This window comes from Myodes glareolus, chromosome 7 (assembly GCF_982192425.1).
Source record: "Myodes glareolus chromosome 7, mMyoGla1.1, whole genome shotgun sequence".
NCBI classification, from domain to species: Eukaryota; Metazoa; Chordata; class Mammalia; order Rodentia; family Cricetidae; genus Myodes; species Myodes glareolus.
In genome coordinates, this window is record NC_142032.1 from 15,490,217 (window position 1) to 15,508,745 (window position 18,529).

At 47.0% G+C, this 18,529-nt stretch overlaps 1 protein-coding gene across 4 annotated transcripts in view; it reads right to left on the minus strand.

Annotated features, from left to right (window-relative positions):
- Sufu (SUFU negative regulator of hedgehog signaling) overlaps positions 1–18,529 on the minus strand; it is a 93,465-nt gene that overhangs the window by 32,558 nt on the left and 42,378 nt on the right. For 2 of the 4 annotated variants that reach the window (XM_085694042.2, XM_085694040.2), the window contains 5 exons: positions 5,895–6,037; positions 5,141–5,226; positions 4,827–4,899; positions 1,900–2,056; positions 30–141 (listed from right to left, as the gene is read on the minus strand). In XM_085694042.2, the coding sequence (XP_085550168.1) occupies positions 30–141; positions 1,900–2,056; positions 4,827–4,899; positions 5,141–5,226; positions 5,895–6,037 (571 nt within the window). The remainder of the gene's footprint in view (positions 1–29; positions 142–1,899; positions 2,057–4,826; positions 4,900–5,140; positions 5,227–5,894; positions 6,038–18,529) is intronic. The other 2 variants (XM_085694043.2, XM_085694039.2) reach the window with 1 other exon arrangement.

Sequence of the window (18,529 nt, forward strand, 5' to 3'; positions counted from 1 at the left end):
TTGTCTTAGCCCTGGAACATGACACTTACGGGGGACGGTCGTGGGTGAGGCCATTATGTCGCTGAGGGTTGATTGGTGGAAGGACAGGTTTGCTGTTGATCTCGAGTCCTCGCCTCAGGGTCTCCCGGATCTGCTCTGTATCTGCAAGATAGCCCGAAGTTGCCTGATGGCCCTCTGGGCTCCCAGCAGCCCTTCCTCCCAGCCTGCTCTAGAGCCTAGGACAGCAGTGTGTTGGCTAAAGGCCAGCATGGTGGCACACACCAGTAGTCCTAGCTCTAGGTGGCAAAGATACGAGTTTGACAAGTTTGAGACTAGCCTGGGCTACACATGATGAGATCCTGCCTCCAAACAAAGAAAGAAGAAAAGGCGGGCGGGCAGTACTAGCAGGGAAGGGATGACCACCAGTGTTGCTGTGACTTGCTGTTGATTACCTTTACCAAAACCCCACAAAAACCAAAAACCAACAGTGCTGGGCATGGTGGTGCGTCTCTTTAATCCCAGGACTGGGACATTTGAGGCAGGAAACTAGAAGCCAGCCTATGCCACAGAGAGAAAGAGAGCTTGTCTGAAAAATAAACAATAAGTAAAATAACCACGATGACTGTAACTGTGGACTTGATCACCAACCTCTCCTTAGGTCAGTCTTTGCTCAAAGGCAGCTGAGTGTGAACCCCTCCTGCTGGAGAGTAGAGAGGGGGCCAGATGTTTGCACTGGGGCTTAAGTTGTCCTTTCAGAAATCTCTTTTATTTATTTATTTGCTTTTTTATTTCATATGCATTGGTGTTTTGCCATGGGTGGTGGGTCCTCTGGAACTGGACAGCTGTGAGCTGCCATGTGGGTGCTGGGAACTGAACCCAGGTCCTCTGGAAGAGCAGTCAGCACTCCCAAGCACCGAGCCATCTCTCCAGCTCACACACGGCAACACACGGCATGAAGTGTGGAGGTACAGTTCTACAGAAGAGTCCGTGCTTAAGCTTAGCTTCTACCCCCAGCACCAAGAGAAAAGAAAAAAAAAAAAAAAAAAAAAAAAAAAAAAGAAAGCCAGGTGTGGTGCTTCTGGAAACCCAACACCTCGAAGATTGGAAGTAGGAGGATCAGAAACTCAAGGTCATCCATGGCTACACAGTAAGTTAGAGGCCAGCCTGCCCTACTGAGACTCTATCGCTAAAGCAAACAAAGTCACAAAGCCAGGTATTTTACTCAGGGCTGAAGGCGTCTTATTCTTCAATAAGCATGAGAAGACAGAAGAACCAACAAAAGAAGGAGACAAAAAGCCTCCCACAAGGACGCAAATGGTTGCTTTCCTTTGGCATTGGCTAGGGACAGCCTTAGCAAAAAAGAAAAAAAAAAAAAAACCACAAGTGCTTCTGTAGCCAAGACCAGCATGGGGAGCGTCCAACAGGACAGCCACATCCTCCTTGTCTGAGACCTTCCCTGGAGGCAGTGGGAGCAGGGCACCCTGCCATAGCCTCCTGAAGTGCAGTGTAGGGCAATGTGGGGGCTCACACTCAGGAACTCTCGTCAAAAGCCCAAGCAGGCCCAAGGAGGGAGATCCACAGGCTTGACAGGGCTGTTTGGCCAGAACTGGGACCTGTGTCAGTTCTGTGGGTGGTGGACATTTGCTGCCTTGTCTTTAGGTGGACTGTGGACTTTTCTTGTTAACTGTCCCATGGCTCCCACTCACATGCATGACCTCAGATTCCAAGGAACAGCATGTCCACATAGCTCCCACTGGTGCGCTTGAAATGCACACAGGAAACAGCTACAAGCAGGCCGATAACACTCATACAGTTCATCCACATTGGAAAAAAGTGTTTGTCAGAAAATAAATGAGTGGACTGTCTACTCGTTCTAGGCAGTCTGAGAAGCAAGCAGAGAAGGCAGGGGAAGGCCCCAACCTTTGCCAGAGAGTCTCCGGGGTTGTGTGCCGATGCAGATGCTCCGGCTATCCTCATCGTCCTCAGGAGGTCGGCTTAGGTCATCCCAGGCACACTTGGCACTAACACCGCTCAGGTTAGAACCATCTGTCTCGATGCCTTTGTCAACTCTCTCCTGCTTGAAAAGAACCAAAGAGTCAGAGTTCCTTCAGAGAACTGGTGGCCCAAGGTCACCACTACACCCAATCACTATTCTTCCAACGCCTTGGAGGTGTTGAGTGTGGACAGCTGCTGCAAGCTCAGGGTCTTTGACTTTGTTCTCTGATTGCATGCACAGTGGCTTCTGAGACCCTGGACTCCTCTGGGGAGCAGATCAGGGAAGCCAGGAGGAATGAACATGCCATGGATGCTTCCTTCCCATCAACCCCCAGCACCACGGCCTTTGAAAGCCTGAAAGCCCTCAAAGCTGATGCAGCAGAGACAAAATCTATTTTTCTCAGGGAAGGCATAGCCTTCTATTCTTCCTGATTTTCCAAAAATGGGCATTGCCCACCCCATTTTCAGGAGTTAGGGTGTGAGTCAGGCCAGACCTGGGAACCCATACCTGCAGTTCCCTATGATAACAGCTAGAGGGGGCTATTATTCCAGAACAGAAGTGCTCTCTGTCTATAGGTGCCAGCTAACTTTGGCGAAGGGCTCTGGATAGGGTACTTTTCCATTTCCTAGGTTGAAATGGAGGGTCTGGAGGGCAGTAACTGCTGCATGCTTCCCCGAGAGACCCTGCCTTTGTGTAGACATTGGCACTGTTCAGACTAAACTTTCTCCAAATGGCCTCAAGGAAGAGTTGTACTAAAAACATCCTTGGGTTTTCTGGTAAAACATAGTTCTGTGGTGCTGGGCTTTGGATCAAAGGTCATCTGGAAGACTCTAGCAGCCTTGTCCATAAACAGCTAAACAGTCATGTAGGCACCTCAGAAGCTTACACTTTACTGAGCCTCTTCAGGGCTCCCAGACAAGGGCATTGTTCTTAAGCCTTGGGCACAGGTGGCCTCCTACCACTCTTCTTTCTTCCTGTGTTGTCATCGGCCTGGGTGAGGCTGACAGCAGGCAAGCCACAGCTCTAGGTGCTCTAGGCATGAGCAAGGGTGAATGGGGTGTGCAGGCAGGAGCTGCTGGGGGAGAACCTGGGTTTTCCTGTCAATGGCTATCCTGAGACCCTTCATGAGGCAATGCTAAGGACAGTTGGTTCATGGCCCCACTAGTCCAGATCGCTTTATTATTATTATTATTATTATGTATACAATATTCTGTCTGTGTGTATGTCTGCAGACCAGAAGAGGGCACCAGACCTCATTACAGATGGTTGTGAGCCACCATGTGGTTGCTGGGATTTGAACTCAGGACCTTTGGAAGAGCAGGCAATGCTCTTAACCACTGAGCCATCTTTCCAGCCCCCTAGATTGCTTATTTTTAATGTAAAAAGGAAGAGTTAAGAACCATGGCTGAAAAAGAAAAAAAAAAAAAAAAAGAACCATGGCTGCTGTGATAATGCCAGCAACTCAAGAGGCTGCTGGGGTGCAGAGTGAATTTGAGGCCAGTCCAGGCAACTTAGTAAGAACCCATCGCAAAAAGTAAAATGTGGGCTAGGCTGGGGATGGAGCAGAGGTCTTGTTTCATATGCATGAGATCCTAGATTTAGCACCCAGTGTCAGGAAAAAAAAAAGGTAGTGGAAGGACAGGCCCGTTTAGGCACACAGCTGGTCAGTAGGAGTAAACTAAGATCAAAGGAACATGAACCAGCTTTCAAAACAACCAATGGCAAACAGGCCCCAGAAAGCTCACTTGGTACATAGAACCATTGGGAAAGCAAGGTACATTTTCTCCCACCGGCTTCTGGCTTGATGGTAATGACCGTCAGTGGTATGGGTCCTGCTGGCTGGGGTCTCAAGAGAGCCTCAAGCAGCACTTGGCACTCATGACAGGAGCCAAACAAGAGCCTACCATGCCCCACACTGAATCTCGGTGTGGCTGCAGAACAAGGGCTTTAGGGATGGAGCCTTCATGGCTTCTGGCTCCTGCATAAACAGACGCTACACAGAAGGTGAATTCAAAGTAGTGGTAACAAAAGATCTGGGCAGCAGTGTGAGCATTAGAATTAAAGGTACCGCAGAGTGGAGGAGTCTCATTTGCGAATGAAGAGGGTGTATGCTCAAGAACTCACAGGTCAGTAGCTACTCCTTTACAGGTCTCTCCCCTACTGTATGACTTACAATGCCCAGTCACTGCTGTGGCCTGCCAGAGCCTTACAGAAGTGTGGGCCGTGATCTGCCTCCAGTGGCATGGTGAGCAGAAGGAGCCAAAGAACAAGGCAGACGTGTGGCCTGCTGCTTCTGCCCCTGCACAAGCATGCAAGAAATGCGGCAGTGTTCTGTAACTTCCAAAATCCAGCTGGGTGCCACACGAGCATCTCTTCTGAACATGCCACTGTCCAGGCAGCCACGGCGGGGTCTAAAGACTCCTTCACAATGGCTGGATCACTAGACTCACCCTGCAACTGGGCTGTGGGGTCAACCTAGCCTGTGCTGCTGTTTGACATAGGGAGGATGGCTCCCCAAAAATGTGTGCTAAGAAGGGGGAGCAGGGAAAGGAACACAGGGCAAGGAAGCAACATTCCTTACGACTGCCTTCCTTTGTTGGCAGTGCGCTAATTTTAAGTTGATATATAATTTACATACAATAAAATCCATTCTCTTTAAATGCACACATGCATGTGTCAGGCTTGCTTTTCTGGGCTGAAATCTGTTTTCTTATATGGGCTGCAGAACTCAGGGAACACGTTCCCTGCCATATTTCTACTGGCTCACACACACAGCTCCTCCATTTTCTCGGGATGAAAGCCAGTGTTATCTGGAAGAATGCTTGCAAGGTTTTCCTCACTCAAGACATACTTGCAGGTGCGGATCAATCTCAAATATGGTTTCTCCCCTCCGCATGTCAGTTATCAGCCAGGGACCGCCAGCACTGTGAACAAGGAGAGACGGTGGGAACTGAGGGTCTGGACGGAACATCAGTCAACAGCCTTTCTTGTTTGCTGTCCCAGACCCAGAACACACAACACAGGGCACTGTTAGTAGCCAGGGACCATAGGGAAATGAGTGCCCCAAACAGCAAAGCAAAGGACCCGACAGGAGGGATGGAGGGAGGACGCCCACCCCCAAGACCCAGGGGTTAAGGCCTCCACCTTCGAGGGACGTGTACTCACACGGGCACCGTTCTCAGCAGTTCCAGGATGCCCTGCCCATTCCACTGCTGGGCCGAGTGGAGCTCCTCAGTGCAGACGCCAACAATCTGTGGCCCAGGACGAGACGCTATGTGTTTTATGGCCATCCCTCCCAGATGTCCAGCTACCCAGGCTCTCTCAGGGACATCTCAAGTAGGGGGCATATAGATACAGTCTGTGTTTCTAGGCTGGTGTTCCCCAAATGTGATGGCTCCTTCAGGAGGTGCTACCTAGCTGGAAGGTCCCTGAGTCCAGAGATAGGCACCAAGGCCTGAGCAGGTATCTAGTAGCACAAAACCAAGCTCTTGGCTACAGAAGAAACTAAGGGCAGCTTGAATCATACATATCAGAGTAGATCCTCCCTCAGGTCAGGTATTTAGAAGTAGGGTGAGGTCAGGCGGCTGTTTCAACAGTAGCTGCAGGTCTGTGGGAATCTCTAGGACACAACTAAAATTTCCCCTCATTAGAACTGCAAGCAAGCATGGGCAGCAGCTGAGCAGATTCACACCCACTGAGGAAACAGGAGGTAAGCCTGGAGCTGGCTTCCTGCTGGGATGTCCCTCTTACATTCGCATTGCAGAGGATGAAATCAGACCATCTGAATTAATACAGACCACGGCAGGGAAGACAGGACCAAGAGGCATCATCTCCTGCCTGTCACGCTCCCTTCACAGTCCCCTCTGTTCTAGACTTTCCCACCAGGATGAACCACCTGAAGCAGCAGATGGTGTCTCACCTGGAGGAAGGTAACCACCCCAAACGGGGTCTGCACAGGCTGCATCTGCGGGTCCTCCGTCAGCAGCATGTGCTGAATTCTCGATTCACTGTTGTCCAAAGGGCTGTGCCAAGACACGTGGTCCCCGCTACAGAAGGTGTTCTCTGTGGAGAGACAGCAGGAACCTCAGCATTGGATCCAGCCCTGGAATCTGCCCTGATCTCAGAAGCCCAGGCTTGGAGGTTGCAGGGCCTTGAACAGCCAGATACACCCCAAGGAGGCTACCCAGCCTCCTAGAACAGCAAGATGCACCCCAGGGAGGCTCCCAGCCTCCTAGAACAGCCAGATGAGCCCACTCCCAATACAAGCGAAGAATTGCGGCTACTCCCAAAACACCAAATGGTCTTGGATGACCCAGTGTGTTTGCCTTCACTTGAAAAGGACAGGCTACTGGTGTTGCATGGTCACTTGGCCCAGGAAGGCCAGACTGAGCATCTGCTGTGCTCCTCCAGTACCCTTACACACGGGGACGGGCATGATCAAGTGGCTAAGGATGAGGTGCTTTCCACTGGGGCCAATGGACCATCAGCAAGCAGGGAAGCTGGAAACAGTGGGAATTCGTGGAAAAGCTCCCTGGGATTTCTGCTCTGGTGAATCAGTGCAGAAAGGGAGCACTCAACCTCAGAGCCTTGGAGATCTGCTGCCAGTTTCCCACAGGCAGATCTGGGGATTTCAGAGGAACACTGGAGACTTCGGGGAAAAGGAGATCAGGACCGTGCCTTGCACACCTCAGTAGACAGGACTGCTGAGGGCTGGTTGCCTCCGTGAGAGCACAACAACTAACCCCAGACTCAGGATCATGCTTCACACAAACAAACAAAAAAACCAAGTGCCAAGAGTGAAGGCACATGTGTGTAACCCTAGTTCTCAGGAGGTTAAGGCAAGAGTTGAGGCCAGCCTGGGCTACCTGCCAACACTGTCTCAAAAAATAAAAACAAAAAACCAAACAGAACATGTTTAAGGCAGCAAAGCCACAGGGGAGCACTCCGTGTAGTACTAAGTACCCTCCCACCCCAACTCTTGTCTTGAGTGCTCACAGTGTGCTGTGTTTGCCAGCTCACGTGCACCAGCAGGTTCCCAGGCTGCCCTCAAGCTCCCTGTGGGGCCTCCAACTTCTGAGCCTCCTGTCTTCACCTCAAAGTCTTGAGATTACAGACATGTGCCATCACATCCAGCTGTTGGTTTCTCTTTAAAATGTGCATGAAGCCAGGCGATGGTGGCACACGCCTTTAATCCTAGCAGTTGGGAGGCAGAGACAGGTGGATCTCTGTGAGTTCGAGGCCAGCCTGGTCTACAGAGCGGGTTCCACTTAGACGAGTGGTGCCTGAGGAGGTCAGAAGAGGGTGTCAGATCCCCTGGAACTGGAGTTTTAGACAACCATGGGCTGACATGGGTGCTGGGAACCCAACCTGAGTCCTCTGGAAGAGCAGCAGGTTCTTTTAACCATTAGCTGGAGAGCGCCCAGGCTTTGTGCACGCTAGGCAAGCATTCTACCAACTGAGCTACACCCCCTGCTTTCCATTTTCTTCCTTTGAACATACATGGAATTATACACGACTTTTTCACACTTCACTCAGTTACATATCTTAGAGCTCATTTCACATCTGCTGCAGAGAACTTCCTTTGCTAAACGTCTGTGTCATACGGCAAAGCAGAACACATCATACATGCCATGCATGCCTGCACACCGAGGCCTAAGTCTGGAAGCTTCTGCCCTTGATTGTCTTTTGTCTTGATCTGAACTCTAAACTCCTTCCCATGTTACCTGATATTACCCAACTATCTTTCCCAGGCAGACACAGGCACGGGGAGCTGCCCACACTTCGACAGTGCTCACTCATCAGGAGACCCCAGGAACAAAGAGGAGGAGGAGAAGGCGGGCTAGTGAGAAACCCTCAAGTTTCTGCACTCCTGCTTGCACACTCCTGAGCCCCCTCTCCTTTCACTGCCATATCTATAATCAGCTTGCTGGAAGTAAGAAACAGCATGAACTAATAATTAAAAACCCTTACCAGACCCCACTGACACCAGAGAATTTATGATTTTTCATAAGCCTTTCCAAAATGAAAAAGAAACACTTCTCAATTCATTAGATGATGCTAATACTATCCTGTTACCAAAATCAGACAAAAGAATTAAAGAAAATGGAAAAAGGAAACCATAGACCAATATCACTTATACATATAGAAAAAAAAAATCCCAACAAAATACTAGCAAGTTGAACCCAGCAATATATAAAAGAGGTTAAATATAAAAACCAAGTAGCATTTACCCAAAAATTTTAGCTTGATTTAATTTAAAAATCAAGCTGGGTGGTGGTGGCTCACACCTTTAATCCCAGCACTCGGGAGGCAGAGGCAGGCAGATCTCTAGGAGTTTGAGATAAGCCTGGTCTACAAAGCGAGTTCTAGGACAGGCTCCAAAGCTACAGAGAAACCCTGTCTCTTAAAAACAAAGCAAAACAAACAAACAAAACTCAATATAATAGGGCTGAGGATGGAGCTTGGTTGATAAGAATGTTTGTCTTGTGTGCGTGAGGTCCTGGGTTTGATCCTCAGCGTCAACCAGGGTGGTGCTAGACATCTACATATATATGGCCTACATATATATGGCCTACATATATATTGTATAATATATAAATAAATATTTAAAAAGTCACAAAATCCAATACCTTTTTTTAAAAAAAATATTTATTTATTTATTATGTATACAACATTCTACCTCCATGTATGCCCGCGCCAGAAGAGGGCGCCAGATCTCATTACAGATGGTTATGAGCCACCATGTGGTTGCTGGGAATTGAACTCAGGACCTCTGGAAGAGCAGCCAGTGCTCTTAACCTCTGAGCCATTTCTCCAGCTCAAAATCAAATACCTTTTCACGATTAAACTAAACACTGCAACTAGGAATAGATGGGAGCATTCTCATTCTGACAAAAGAACCGGCAGGGACACTGTACTCGATGGTAAACAAATGACTCATTTCCCTCTTCGATGAGGAGCAAGACAGGTGTCTTGCCGCTTGTATTCATCATTGTAGTTGAGGTTCCCATAGGAGACTTGAACACAAAAAGTAATCAAACACATCCAGATTGGAAAGGAAGAGGTAAACTGTGTTCCAACATCAGGGGCTTGTGCATGCAACATCTGAGGAATGCATGAGAAACTACATTTACAAAGGTGGCAGGGTACACAGGCAATGTGCAAAAATCATTTTTATTTCTAGATGCTAGGAATGAACAAACAAACCCACACGAATGTAAAGTCATCCACTCAGAAGACAGTACCAGTAGGTGAGCAGCACTTCCCAAATCATGTACAGCCAATTCAGGCTCTCTAAGAATGTCAGGTGTCTCTCTGGGAGAGTCGTACAAACATTATGAAATCCATAAAAAATGCCAAGAGGGCAAAGACAGTCAAGAACAGATTTTGAAACAAACAAGAGGAAGAGAATCAGGTAAGTGTGGTCACATACACAGGTTACATACATCCAAACACAGGAGGATTGAGAGCTTGAGGCTAGCCTGGGCTACAAAATAAAACTGTCTCAAAAATCAAGGCCTAGCTGCTCATGTGGTAGCTCACGTCTTTAGTCCCAGCACTTGAGATGCAGAGGCGTGTGGATCTCTTTGAGTTCAAGGCTAGCATGGTTTATGTAGTGTAAAAACAGTGAGACCCCATCTAAAAGAAATAAAATAAGCCAGGCAGTAGTGGCGCACGCCTTTAATCCCAGCACTCGGGAGACAGGGATAGGCGGATCTCTGTGAGTTCGAGGCCAGCCTGGTCTACAGGAGCTAGTTCCAGGACAAGCTCCAAAGCTACAGAGAAACCCTGTCTCGAAAAGCCAAAAAATAAAATAAAATAAATAAGTCAATTATGCTAATTTTAATAGAAAAAAATACTCAAAGAAACAAAAACCAAGGACTGGGCTGTTTCTCAAAGAGAGCACTTGGAGAGATGGCTCAGCAGTTAGAGCAATCACTACTCTTGAAGAGAACCGGAGTTTGGTTCCCAGCATTCACATGGGGCTCAGAGTTATCTGTAATTCTAGTTCTAGGGGATCCAAAGTCCTCTTGGGATCTCAGAGGGCACCAGGTATGCATGTGGCACAACACTGACATACATGCAGGCAGACTGCTCATACACATAGATAAACGAAAAGAGACAGAGAGACAAAACATTTTCCAAGTACCAACAAGGTTCTGAGCTCAACTCCTGGAACTGAAAATAAATAAATAAATAAATAATAAGCAAGGAGAAGGAAAGAAGAGTGAAGCTGAAGGACGTAATCTCCCGATTTTATTGTTTATTTGCTGGTCTTCCCAGGGCTAGGGATCACCTCAGGGCCTTACCACACACCATGCTAGTTCCAATGGGCGAGCACTCACACTCAGTCAACCCTCCCAGTGTTGAGCTTGCTCTAAAGCTACGGCAGCCAAGAGAGGACAGTACTGCATAAGGAGAGATCAATACAACACACTGGAGCTCAGAAATAAAGCTGCACACTTATGGCCACTGATCTGACAACAGTGCCAAGGCAACGCAAGACTGAGGTGAGGAAAGTCTGTTCAGCAAATGGTGCTGGAACAAGGGGCTATCCAAATTCAAAGGATACCATGAACAAAAACTGACTCAAAAGGGATCACAGACCTAACTGTGACCATTAAAACTGCAGAACACTTAGAAGAAAACAAAGTGTAGATTAGGCGATGGTTTCCTGGATGTAATACCAAAAGAACAAGCAACAATGAATCGACAGATTGAACATCAAAATCAAAACTATTTTGTGCTGTAGATATCACCATCAAGAAAGAAAAAAGAAATGCAAATCAAAACCACGCCTACTTTACACCCATTAGAATGGTAATTATAAACAATAACAAAACAAATCCAGAAAATGACAAGTACTGGTGACTGATGTGGAAAAATTAGAGCCCTTGTACCCTGTTGGTGGCAATGTCAAACAGTACAGCTGCTATGGAAACAGTATGGCAGGTCCTTAAAAACTAAAAAGAAAAAAAAAAATTACCATATGATCCAGCAATTCCAATTCGGGGTACAAACTCAAAAGAACTGAAAGCAGGGACTTGAACAGACTGTGTGCCAATGCTCAGAGCAGCACTGTTCACAAAAGCAGAGACATGGAAGCCATCCAAATGTTCATCAATAAACCAATGGACTAACAGAATGTGTAATTTGCATAAAATGAAATACTATCTAGCCTTCAAAAGACAGACATCCTAACCTATGCAACAACATGGATGAGCCTTGAAGACATTATATTAAGTGAAATCAGTCAGAAAGGGAAAATAATTTATGATCCCGCTGACATGAGGAACTGACCCCAGTAGTCATGTCTACGGAGACTGAGTGGAACAGCAACTGAGGAACTGGTTTACTGGTGAAAAGTTCAGTTTGGGGAAGTGACAAAAGTACTCAAGATGACTGGTGGGAATGGCCGTATAGCACTGTGATGAGGCTTAGCACTACTCAAGTGTTTTAAGATAGAAATCTTCATGTTATTTATATTTAAACACAATTTTAAAAGAGACCATCCAAAAAATAGAAAATATTGTCAAGACAAAAACTTGGTAAGCCCTCATAAAATATAAAGCACACTGTGTCAAGAATATGTAAAGAGCTCTTACAACTCAATAGGAGACAAATAATTGAATTAAAATTGGGCAAAAGATCTGAATAAATGTTTTTTCAAAGAAGAAACACATCAATTAGCACATAAAAGGAGGCTCAATACATTTAAAAAGGAATTTAAAGCCAATGCACAAGGAGAGACCACTGCTTTGTATACCATAAGAAAATGGGTGAAAGAATGTGAACAAATCAGGGCTGCAGAGATGGCTCAAACTGCTTACTATATAAACATGAAGACTTGAGTTCAATCGCTCAGAATCCAGGAAAAAAGCTGAGAATGGCAGCTAGTGCCTGTGATTCAAGCCCTGGGGAGATGGAGACAGGAGAATCTTGCTTGCCAGCCACTTTGAGCTATGAGCTCCAGGTTTTTTGAGCGACTCTGTCTCAAAAAACAAGGAGGGCTAGATTGATGACTCAGGTGTTAAGAGCATTTGCTTTTCCTTCAAGGACCCAGGTTCGGTTCCCAGTACCCCGATTAGGAAGCCTGAGGACCTGGGTTTGATCCCCACAACTCACATGGAAGAAGGAAAGAGCTGATTCCTGCAGTGGCCCTCCAACTTCCATGTGTACCATGGCACACACAGACACACATATGTACACACGAACACATTCACGTACATGCACACACTTGTGCGTGCACGCACAAGTGCATATCATTAATGAATGCAATTTTTAAAAACTGCACTAAGAAGACCATGTATCTGTTATCTGACTCTGTTGACACAGAGCACTTGGGTAGCTGAACGGCCGGAAGGCATAAAAAATGAGCTGTCAAAGGGCTAGATGTGCTTCTCTGGAAGGTATTGAAAATATTCCAGGTGCAAGTGTGAGTTATTACATTATGTGGACCATCAAAAGCTATTTGAAAACGAAGAAGATGATGATGATGAGAAGGAGATGCTGATGATGCTGAGGGGGGCAAAGGAGAGAAACCACGTCTCTCATGACGCCTCCTGGGCTCACAGTGACATGACAGCACAGCATGCTACAGGCCCCTATGAACATTTGGACATATGAGCAACATTTCATTATCCGCAGTTGAGAAAAGGGTCCTTGAGACTGTCAGTCAGGTGGCATGCTAGAGAGGATGGACAATTCCCAGTGCTCACCAACACTCCCAAGAGCTTTCTCTGCCTCACCTGTGCCCTGCATCATTACTTTACCTCTGTTTCCCCATGACTCTAACATAGCATTTTGCTTTCAAGACAGGGGTTCTCCTTGTAGTCCTGGCTGCCCTGGAATTTACTCTGTAGACCAGGCTGGCCTCGAACTCATAGAGATCCACCTGCCCCTGCTTCCCAAGTGCTGGGATTAAAGTTGTGCACCACCACCACTTGATAACACTAACATACTTTTTACTTTTTAAAAATATTTGTTTGGGGGCTGGAGAGATGGCTCAGAGGTTAAGAGCACTGACTGCTCTTCCAGAGGTTCTGAGTTCAATTCCCAGCAACCACATGGTGGCTCACAACCATCTGTAATGAAATCTGATGCCCTCTTCTGGCCTGCAGGCATGCATGCAGGTAGGCATGCATGCAGGCAGAACACTGTCTACATAATAAATAAATAAATCTAAAAAAAAAATTAAAAACTGTTATAAAAAATATTTGTTTGCTTTTATTTGACATTTGCCTGCATGTATGTATATGAACCATGTACATGCATTGCCCTAGGAACCAGAACAAACTGGACACCCTGGAACTGGAGTCATACATAGTTGTGAGTGTCATCTTGATGCTGGGAACCAAACCCAGATCCTGGGGCAAGAGCAGTAAGTTCTTGTAACAGTTGAGCCAGGTCTCCAGTCCCTAAACAAACCTAATTTTTCTCTAAGCTACTTGTTCTTCAGTGCAGGGGATGGAACTCAGGACTTACACATTAGGCATGTACTCCGCCACCAAACATTCCTTCCCAACAAATGTATTAAAACAAGCAACCAAACAAACAAAAACAACCCACTTTTATCATCATGCTAGACAAGGAGAATAAGGTGAAAATCAGTGTTGTTTACCATCAGTACGATCTGACAGTTTTAAAACAATACCACGGAAACAACGCATTTTTGAAAAATGGAAAGAAACACAGCTCACAATGCAGTACGAGGGTTAAGAAGTTACTAAACTAAGACAAAATCAACAGGACTTAAAGGGCTCAGAAGAAAAGAAAACCTTCACTATTTATATTTCTGTTACTTGGATGTCCCAATCATTCACCAACTGCTCCAAGGGCACAAATCTGCTCCAAGGGCAGACAGACACTGGTACAGTGGTGAACTTTGGAGTTTGGAGGCCTCTGCCCCTTGCTAGTTGTACCCTTAGGCTAATTGCCCAACCACAGTGTTTGTTTCCTGGTCTGTACTCAGCATATGACTCCAATGTGCCATTATTTATTCCAGCACAGTGCTAGAATAACAGACACCACATCAATGTGTACTTGTCAGAAAACAGCAACCACCAAGCCTGTAGCAATAGCAAGAGCTCAGTAGGTGGCAGCATTGCCCCTAATTTATGAACAGATGGCCAGACCCTTGCAGGCTCGCCCTGCTGCTCAGCTGTCCAGTCTGAACCACACAAACCAGGCAAGGGCTTAGACCGGACACAGGGAAAAGGTTGTAAAGGGTTAGAGCTATGATCTTTTATCAACCATTTATTGAGAAGTATTTAAAAACAAATAATTGCAAACCAGACTGTTTAAATAAGAATGATCAACTAGCACTCTGTTTAGGCTTAATTTGGGAAGGGGCTTAATTTAGGAAGTACTCCAAGACAAAAAGAATATCAGGCCAAGCTGTGGCTCTAGAGCCAACACACTCCCCGGAGCGTGTGTGTGGTCAAGACTGCAGAAGGCATTACTGAATTAGAGGAGTTGACCAGAAAGTCGAACCTTGCTATGAATGTTTAGAGTGTGACACTAACAGAACCTTCCATGGAAAGCCAGGGTCTGCAGTGGCCAAGAAACAGTCTTTCTTAACAATGAAAGAGCCTTGGTCACAGTTTTCAAGCTACGGACAAAGCCACAAAGGGCTCATTCTTGAGTCCGGCCTGGTCTTTATGCCCTGGATGCTTTGCCCTATTCTGTGGGAAGCCCCACAGGTCTGCGCACTAACCTTCAGAGCCTGCCCCAGGAAGCTCAGGCTCTTCAGAGGGGTTTTCAAATGTTAATAAAGCCTTGGTCAGAGGCGCAGCTGTCCAGCCAGGGGTTAGAAGGGCTCTTTCCCTCTCTGGTTCCCTAAGTCTCCTCACCAAGAGGAACTGGAAATCCTTGGGGTCTGTAAAAGGCCATCCCTAGTGGGGGGCTGGGGAGTGGTTTTCCATATCTTCCTTCCTGTGAGCCCCAAGGGTACATGAAAGACCCCCATCAGCCCTCCTGAATGCTGTGCACTCAGGGCAGCAGAGAGCCTGGAGCCGGTTCCAGGCAGTGCCATCCCCTGCTAGGAAGGAAGCCCCTCGAATCCACAGCACGTTCCTCAGTAACAACTCCTTTCAGCGAAACCTCTTAAAACTCTGTGTATGCTTGCATATGTGTGTGTGCTTGTGCTGTGTATGATTTCTGTACGTGTGTATTTGTGTATGTGTACATGCTTGCAAGCCTAGTGTTGAATGTGTATGGAAACGCTCATGGACACCTCAAATTGACCCTCACTCCATCCTTACCTCCCCAGAGTCCAGCTTTAGTTTCAGTGGTCTGAAGCCTGACCAGCCAGGATGTAACAAATTAGCAAAATTTAGGGAAATGGGTTGCAAGAAGGGTATTGTTTGAAAAAATAATTAGCCCTGCCTTTGAAACACTGAAAAAATGAATGCATTCTCCAAGGGTTCCAAATTCATCCCAACCCTGGAGCATGGTGAGCGGGCTGCCTGTATTCTATGTAAAAGTACAGTTCCATTGGTCTACACAGAAAAAGTAGATCTCCCCACCCCCCTATATACACACTCAGCCCTTGGAAGTAAGGTGTTCACAGGGCAGAGAAGACAGTGTTCCTTCTGGGGTTTGTATGTCCAAAGCAAACGTTCCTTCCAAGTTCTGTTTTGAGAAGCCTAGAATAATCATGAGCTTTCCAGGGACAGCAACAAAGCAAGGAAATGGGTGGAGGGCCAACAAGCCTGACGAACCTACATGGTAGAGAAAAAAGCAGCTCCCAAGTTGTTATCTGACTTCTGTGTGTGCTGTGCAGGTCACACGATACTAGACCGATACTGGACTACTCAACTGGACTACTCACCCCCCCCACTCGCATACACACACACACATACCATACACATATTGGAGGATAGTTGTTTACACTGTATGAAGATATGTCACTGTGATTGGTGTAATAAAGAGCTGAATGGCCAATAGCTAGGTAGGAGAGATTAGGTAGGATTTCTGGGCAGAGAGAGGAGGTCAGGAGATAAATCTAGGTGCTCGGATTTTGCCAGCAAGACATGGCGGGAGTCAGAAGTACAGAATGGAGGAGGGGTGAAGAGCTACATGATAAAACACAGATTAATAGAAACGGGTTAAGTTATAAAAGCTAGTTGGAGGTGGCTGGAGAGATGGCTCAGAGGTTAAGAGCATTGCCTGCTCTTCCAAAGGTCCTGAGTTCAATTCCCAGCAACCACATGGTGACTCACAACCATCTGTAATGGGGTCTGGTGCCCTCTTCTGGCCTGCAGACATACACACAGACAGAATATTGTATACATAGTAAACAAATAAATAAATAAATATATTTTTTTTAAGTTAGTTGGAAATAAGTCTCCATGTCATCATTTGGTGACTGGTGGTCCAAAGGAAGTCTAACAAGAAAGTCCAACTACACACATACACACACCACACACACTCAACATGCACACACATGCACATGAACACACACACACTCTTGTGCCAGGCATCAAGTCTGTGGGAGCTGTACAGAGGAGGAGGCCCATGATGGACTGAAGACTCAAGCCTGGCGATGTTGAGGTCAAGCTGCTCATGGCACAGCAACCACAGTCTCTCAAGAAAGGGCCTTGACATTTACTTGTTTGTTCCTACAGTACTGTGCTGGGAACCAAAGCCAGGGCCTTGGATGTTCCAGGCAGGCACTGTGCCACAGAGCTGCACTTCCAGCTTATCTTCTCTTGCTGTGGTGTTCACAGATCACAGTGTCAGTCAAGGCCCAGGTGTCCTTTCTCCATACTCAGGGCGGGGGTTCTGAGGGGTTTATGCTCCCAGACTATTGAGTGCAATTGGGAGGCACTTCATCTATGGAAGAGCCAGGGTGAAACCCAAGCACATGGGGAGAATCTAAACTGCCAGCTCCGTCCTTCCATGGCCCAAGCTGCTGCTGCAGCTGTTGGGGACAGCAAAATGGAGCTGGGTCCAGAGAAGGTCTCCTTTGAAATAGGGCGAGAGCTCCCCACGTGTGCTGCAGTCCACTTAGGTGCAGACATACAGGTTGGGACAAGCATCATGACTCCCCAGAAGTCGCTGAATTAACCAGGCCTGCCTGAGGCAGTGCAAGGAATAAAGTTCAAAGGCAATCCTCCTGGCTCTGCCTTATCGGGTCCTGACTGGGTCCCCAGGCTGCCCCCACTGCATCTCTCCATAATCCCATCCCAAGTTTGGCATTACAGGCAGGGACACTGTCCCTACTCTAAGCCACACTGGGAGAGAAGTGAAATGCACACACCTAGTTTCCTGCCAGAAGTAAAGAACCCACCGAGCTTTAGGAGGCCACAAGTGGTCTCTGCAGCCCTTCATACACCCATGCAATGCTTACATCAGCTGTGGATGGGGCTGACCCAGCACTAATCCTAAGGGTACCATATGTGGCCCAGTGGCCTAAGTGTCCTTCCTCCAGTCAGCCTCCACGTCCGCCTGGCCTGCAGCACTAACCCATCAAGAGGGAATAGCAGACTCTCTTCTTGCTGGGGAAAATCAGACTAACCCTGTCTCTCAAGGACATTAAATACAGCTCTGAGTGAGCTTCAACAGGAGCCTGCACGTCTCTGTCTGCCCCACCCCCATCCCTAAGCTCCAGCCAAGAGTTCTGTTGTGCAGCAAGGCTGACATCAGAAACCAAGACAGCAGCAGACTAGGATGACGTACACATCACACAGGAGTGAAATCAAAGTGCATCCTAGGTAATTAGCTCTCCCTTTTAACACTCCACCTTCTCCCGCAGGGAGAGGAAATGATGGGACACTCTGGAGCTTTGAAGCTTCAGCTGTACAAACCTGCACCCTGCCTTTCTACACATGTGTACACACAGAAGCCCTACTAACAGAGAAGGGCTAACGTAGAGCCATTCTTTAAGAGACAAAAACAAAGCTGGGTGGTGGTGGAGCACACCTTCAATCCCAGCACTAGGGAGGCTGAGGCAAGCCTGATCTACAGAGCAAGGCTCCAGGACAGTCAGAGCTGTTACACAGAGAAACCCTGTCTCAAAAAACAAAAACAAACAAACAAACAAAACCAACCAACCAAAAACAAAAAAGGAAAGAAAGGAAGGAAGGAATAAAGGAAGGAGAACAATGTTGGTGGTAGTGGTGCACTCAGTGGTAATCTCAGCACTTGGGAGGCAGGAGGTTCTCTGGGAGTTCGTGTGGTCAAAGGGCCAAGTCGCCATAGCTGAGCTGCTGCAGGTGGGAGCCTCTTATGAAGTTCTTCCACCTGCTCAAGTGGTAGAAGAATTTCCTTTTCCAACCCTACCGGATCTTTTGAAAATTTTGAAACTTGAAAAATTTATTTGAGTGTGGTTCTCAACTAGTTCTGCCTGATATGAATTTTGCTAAATGTGATTGCAAGACTCTGAGTAGAAATGAATATGAATTCACGTGACCAAGAAGGACGGGCAGGAGTGCGAGACTGTAATCCCAGCACTCAGGAGGTAGACACAGGAGAAGTGAAAACTGAGACCCTTTTACAAAACCAAAAGAAAAGCAAGATGAAACATACAAGGTATTCCTTCTAGGTTTTGCC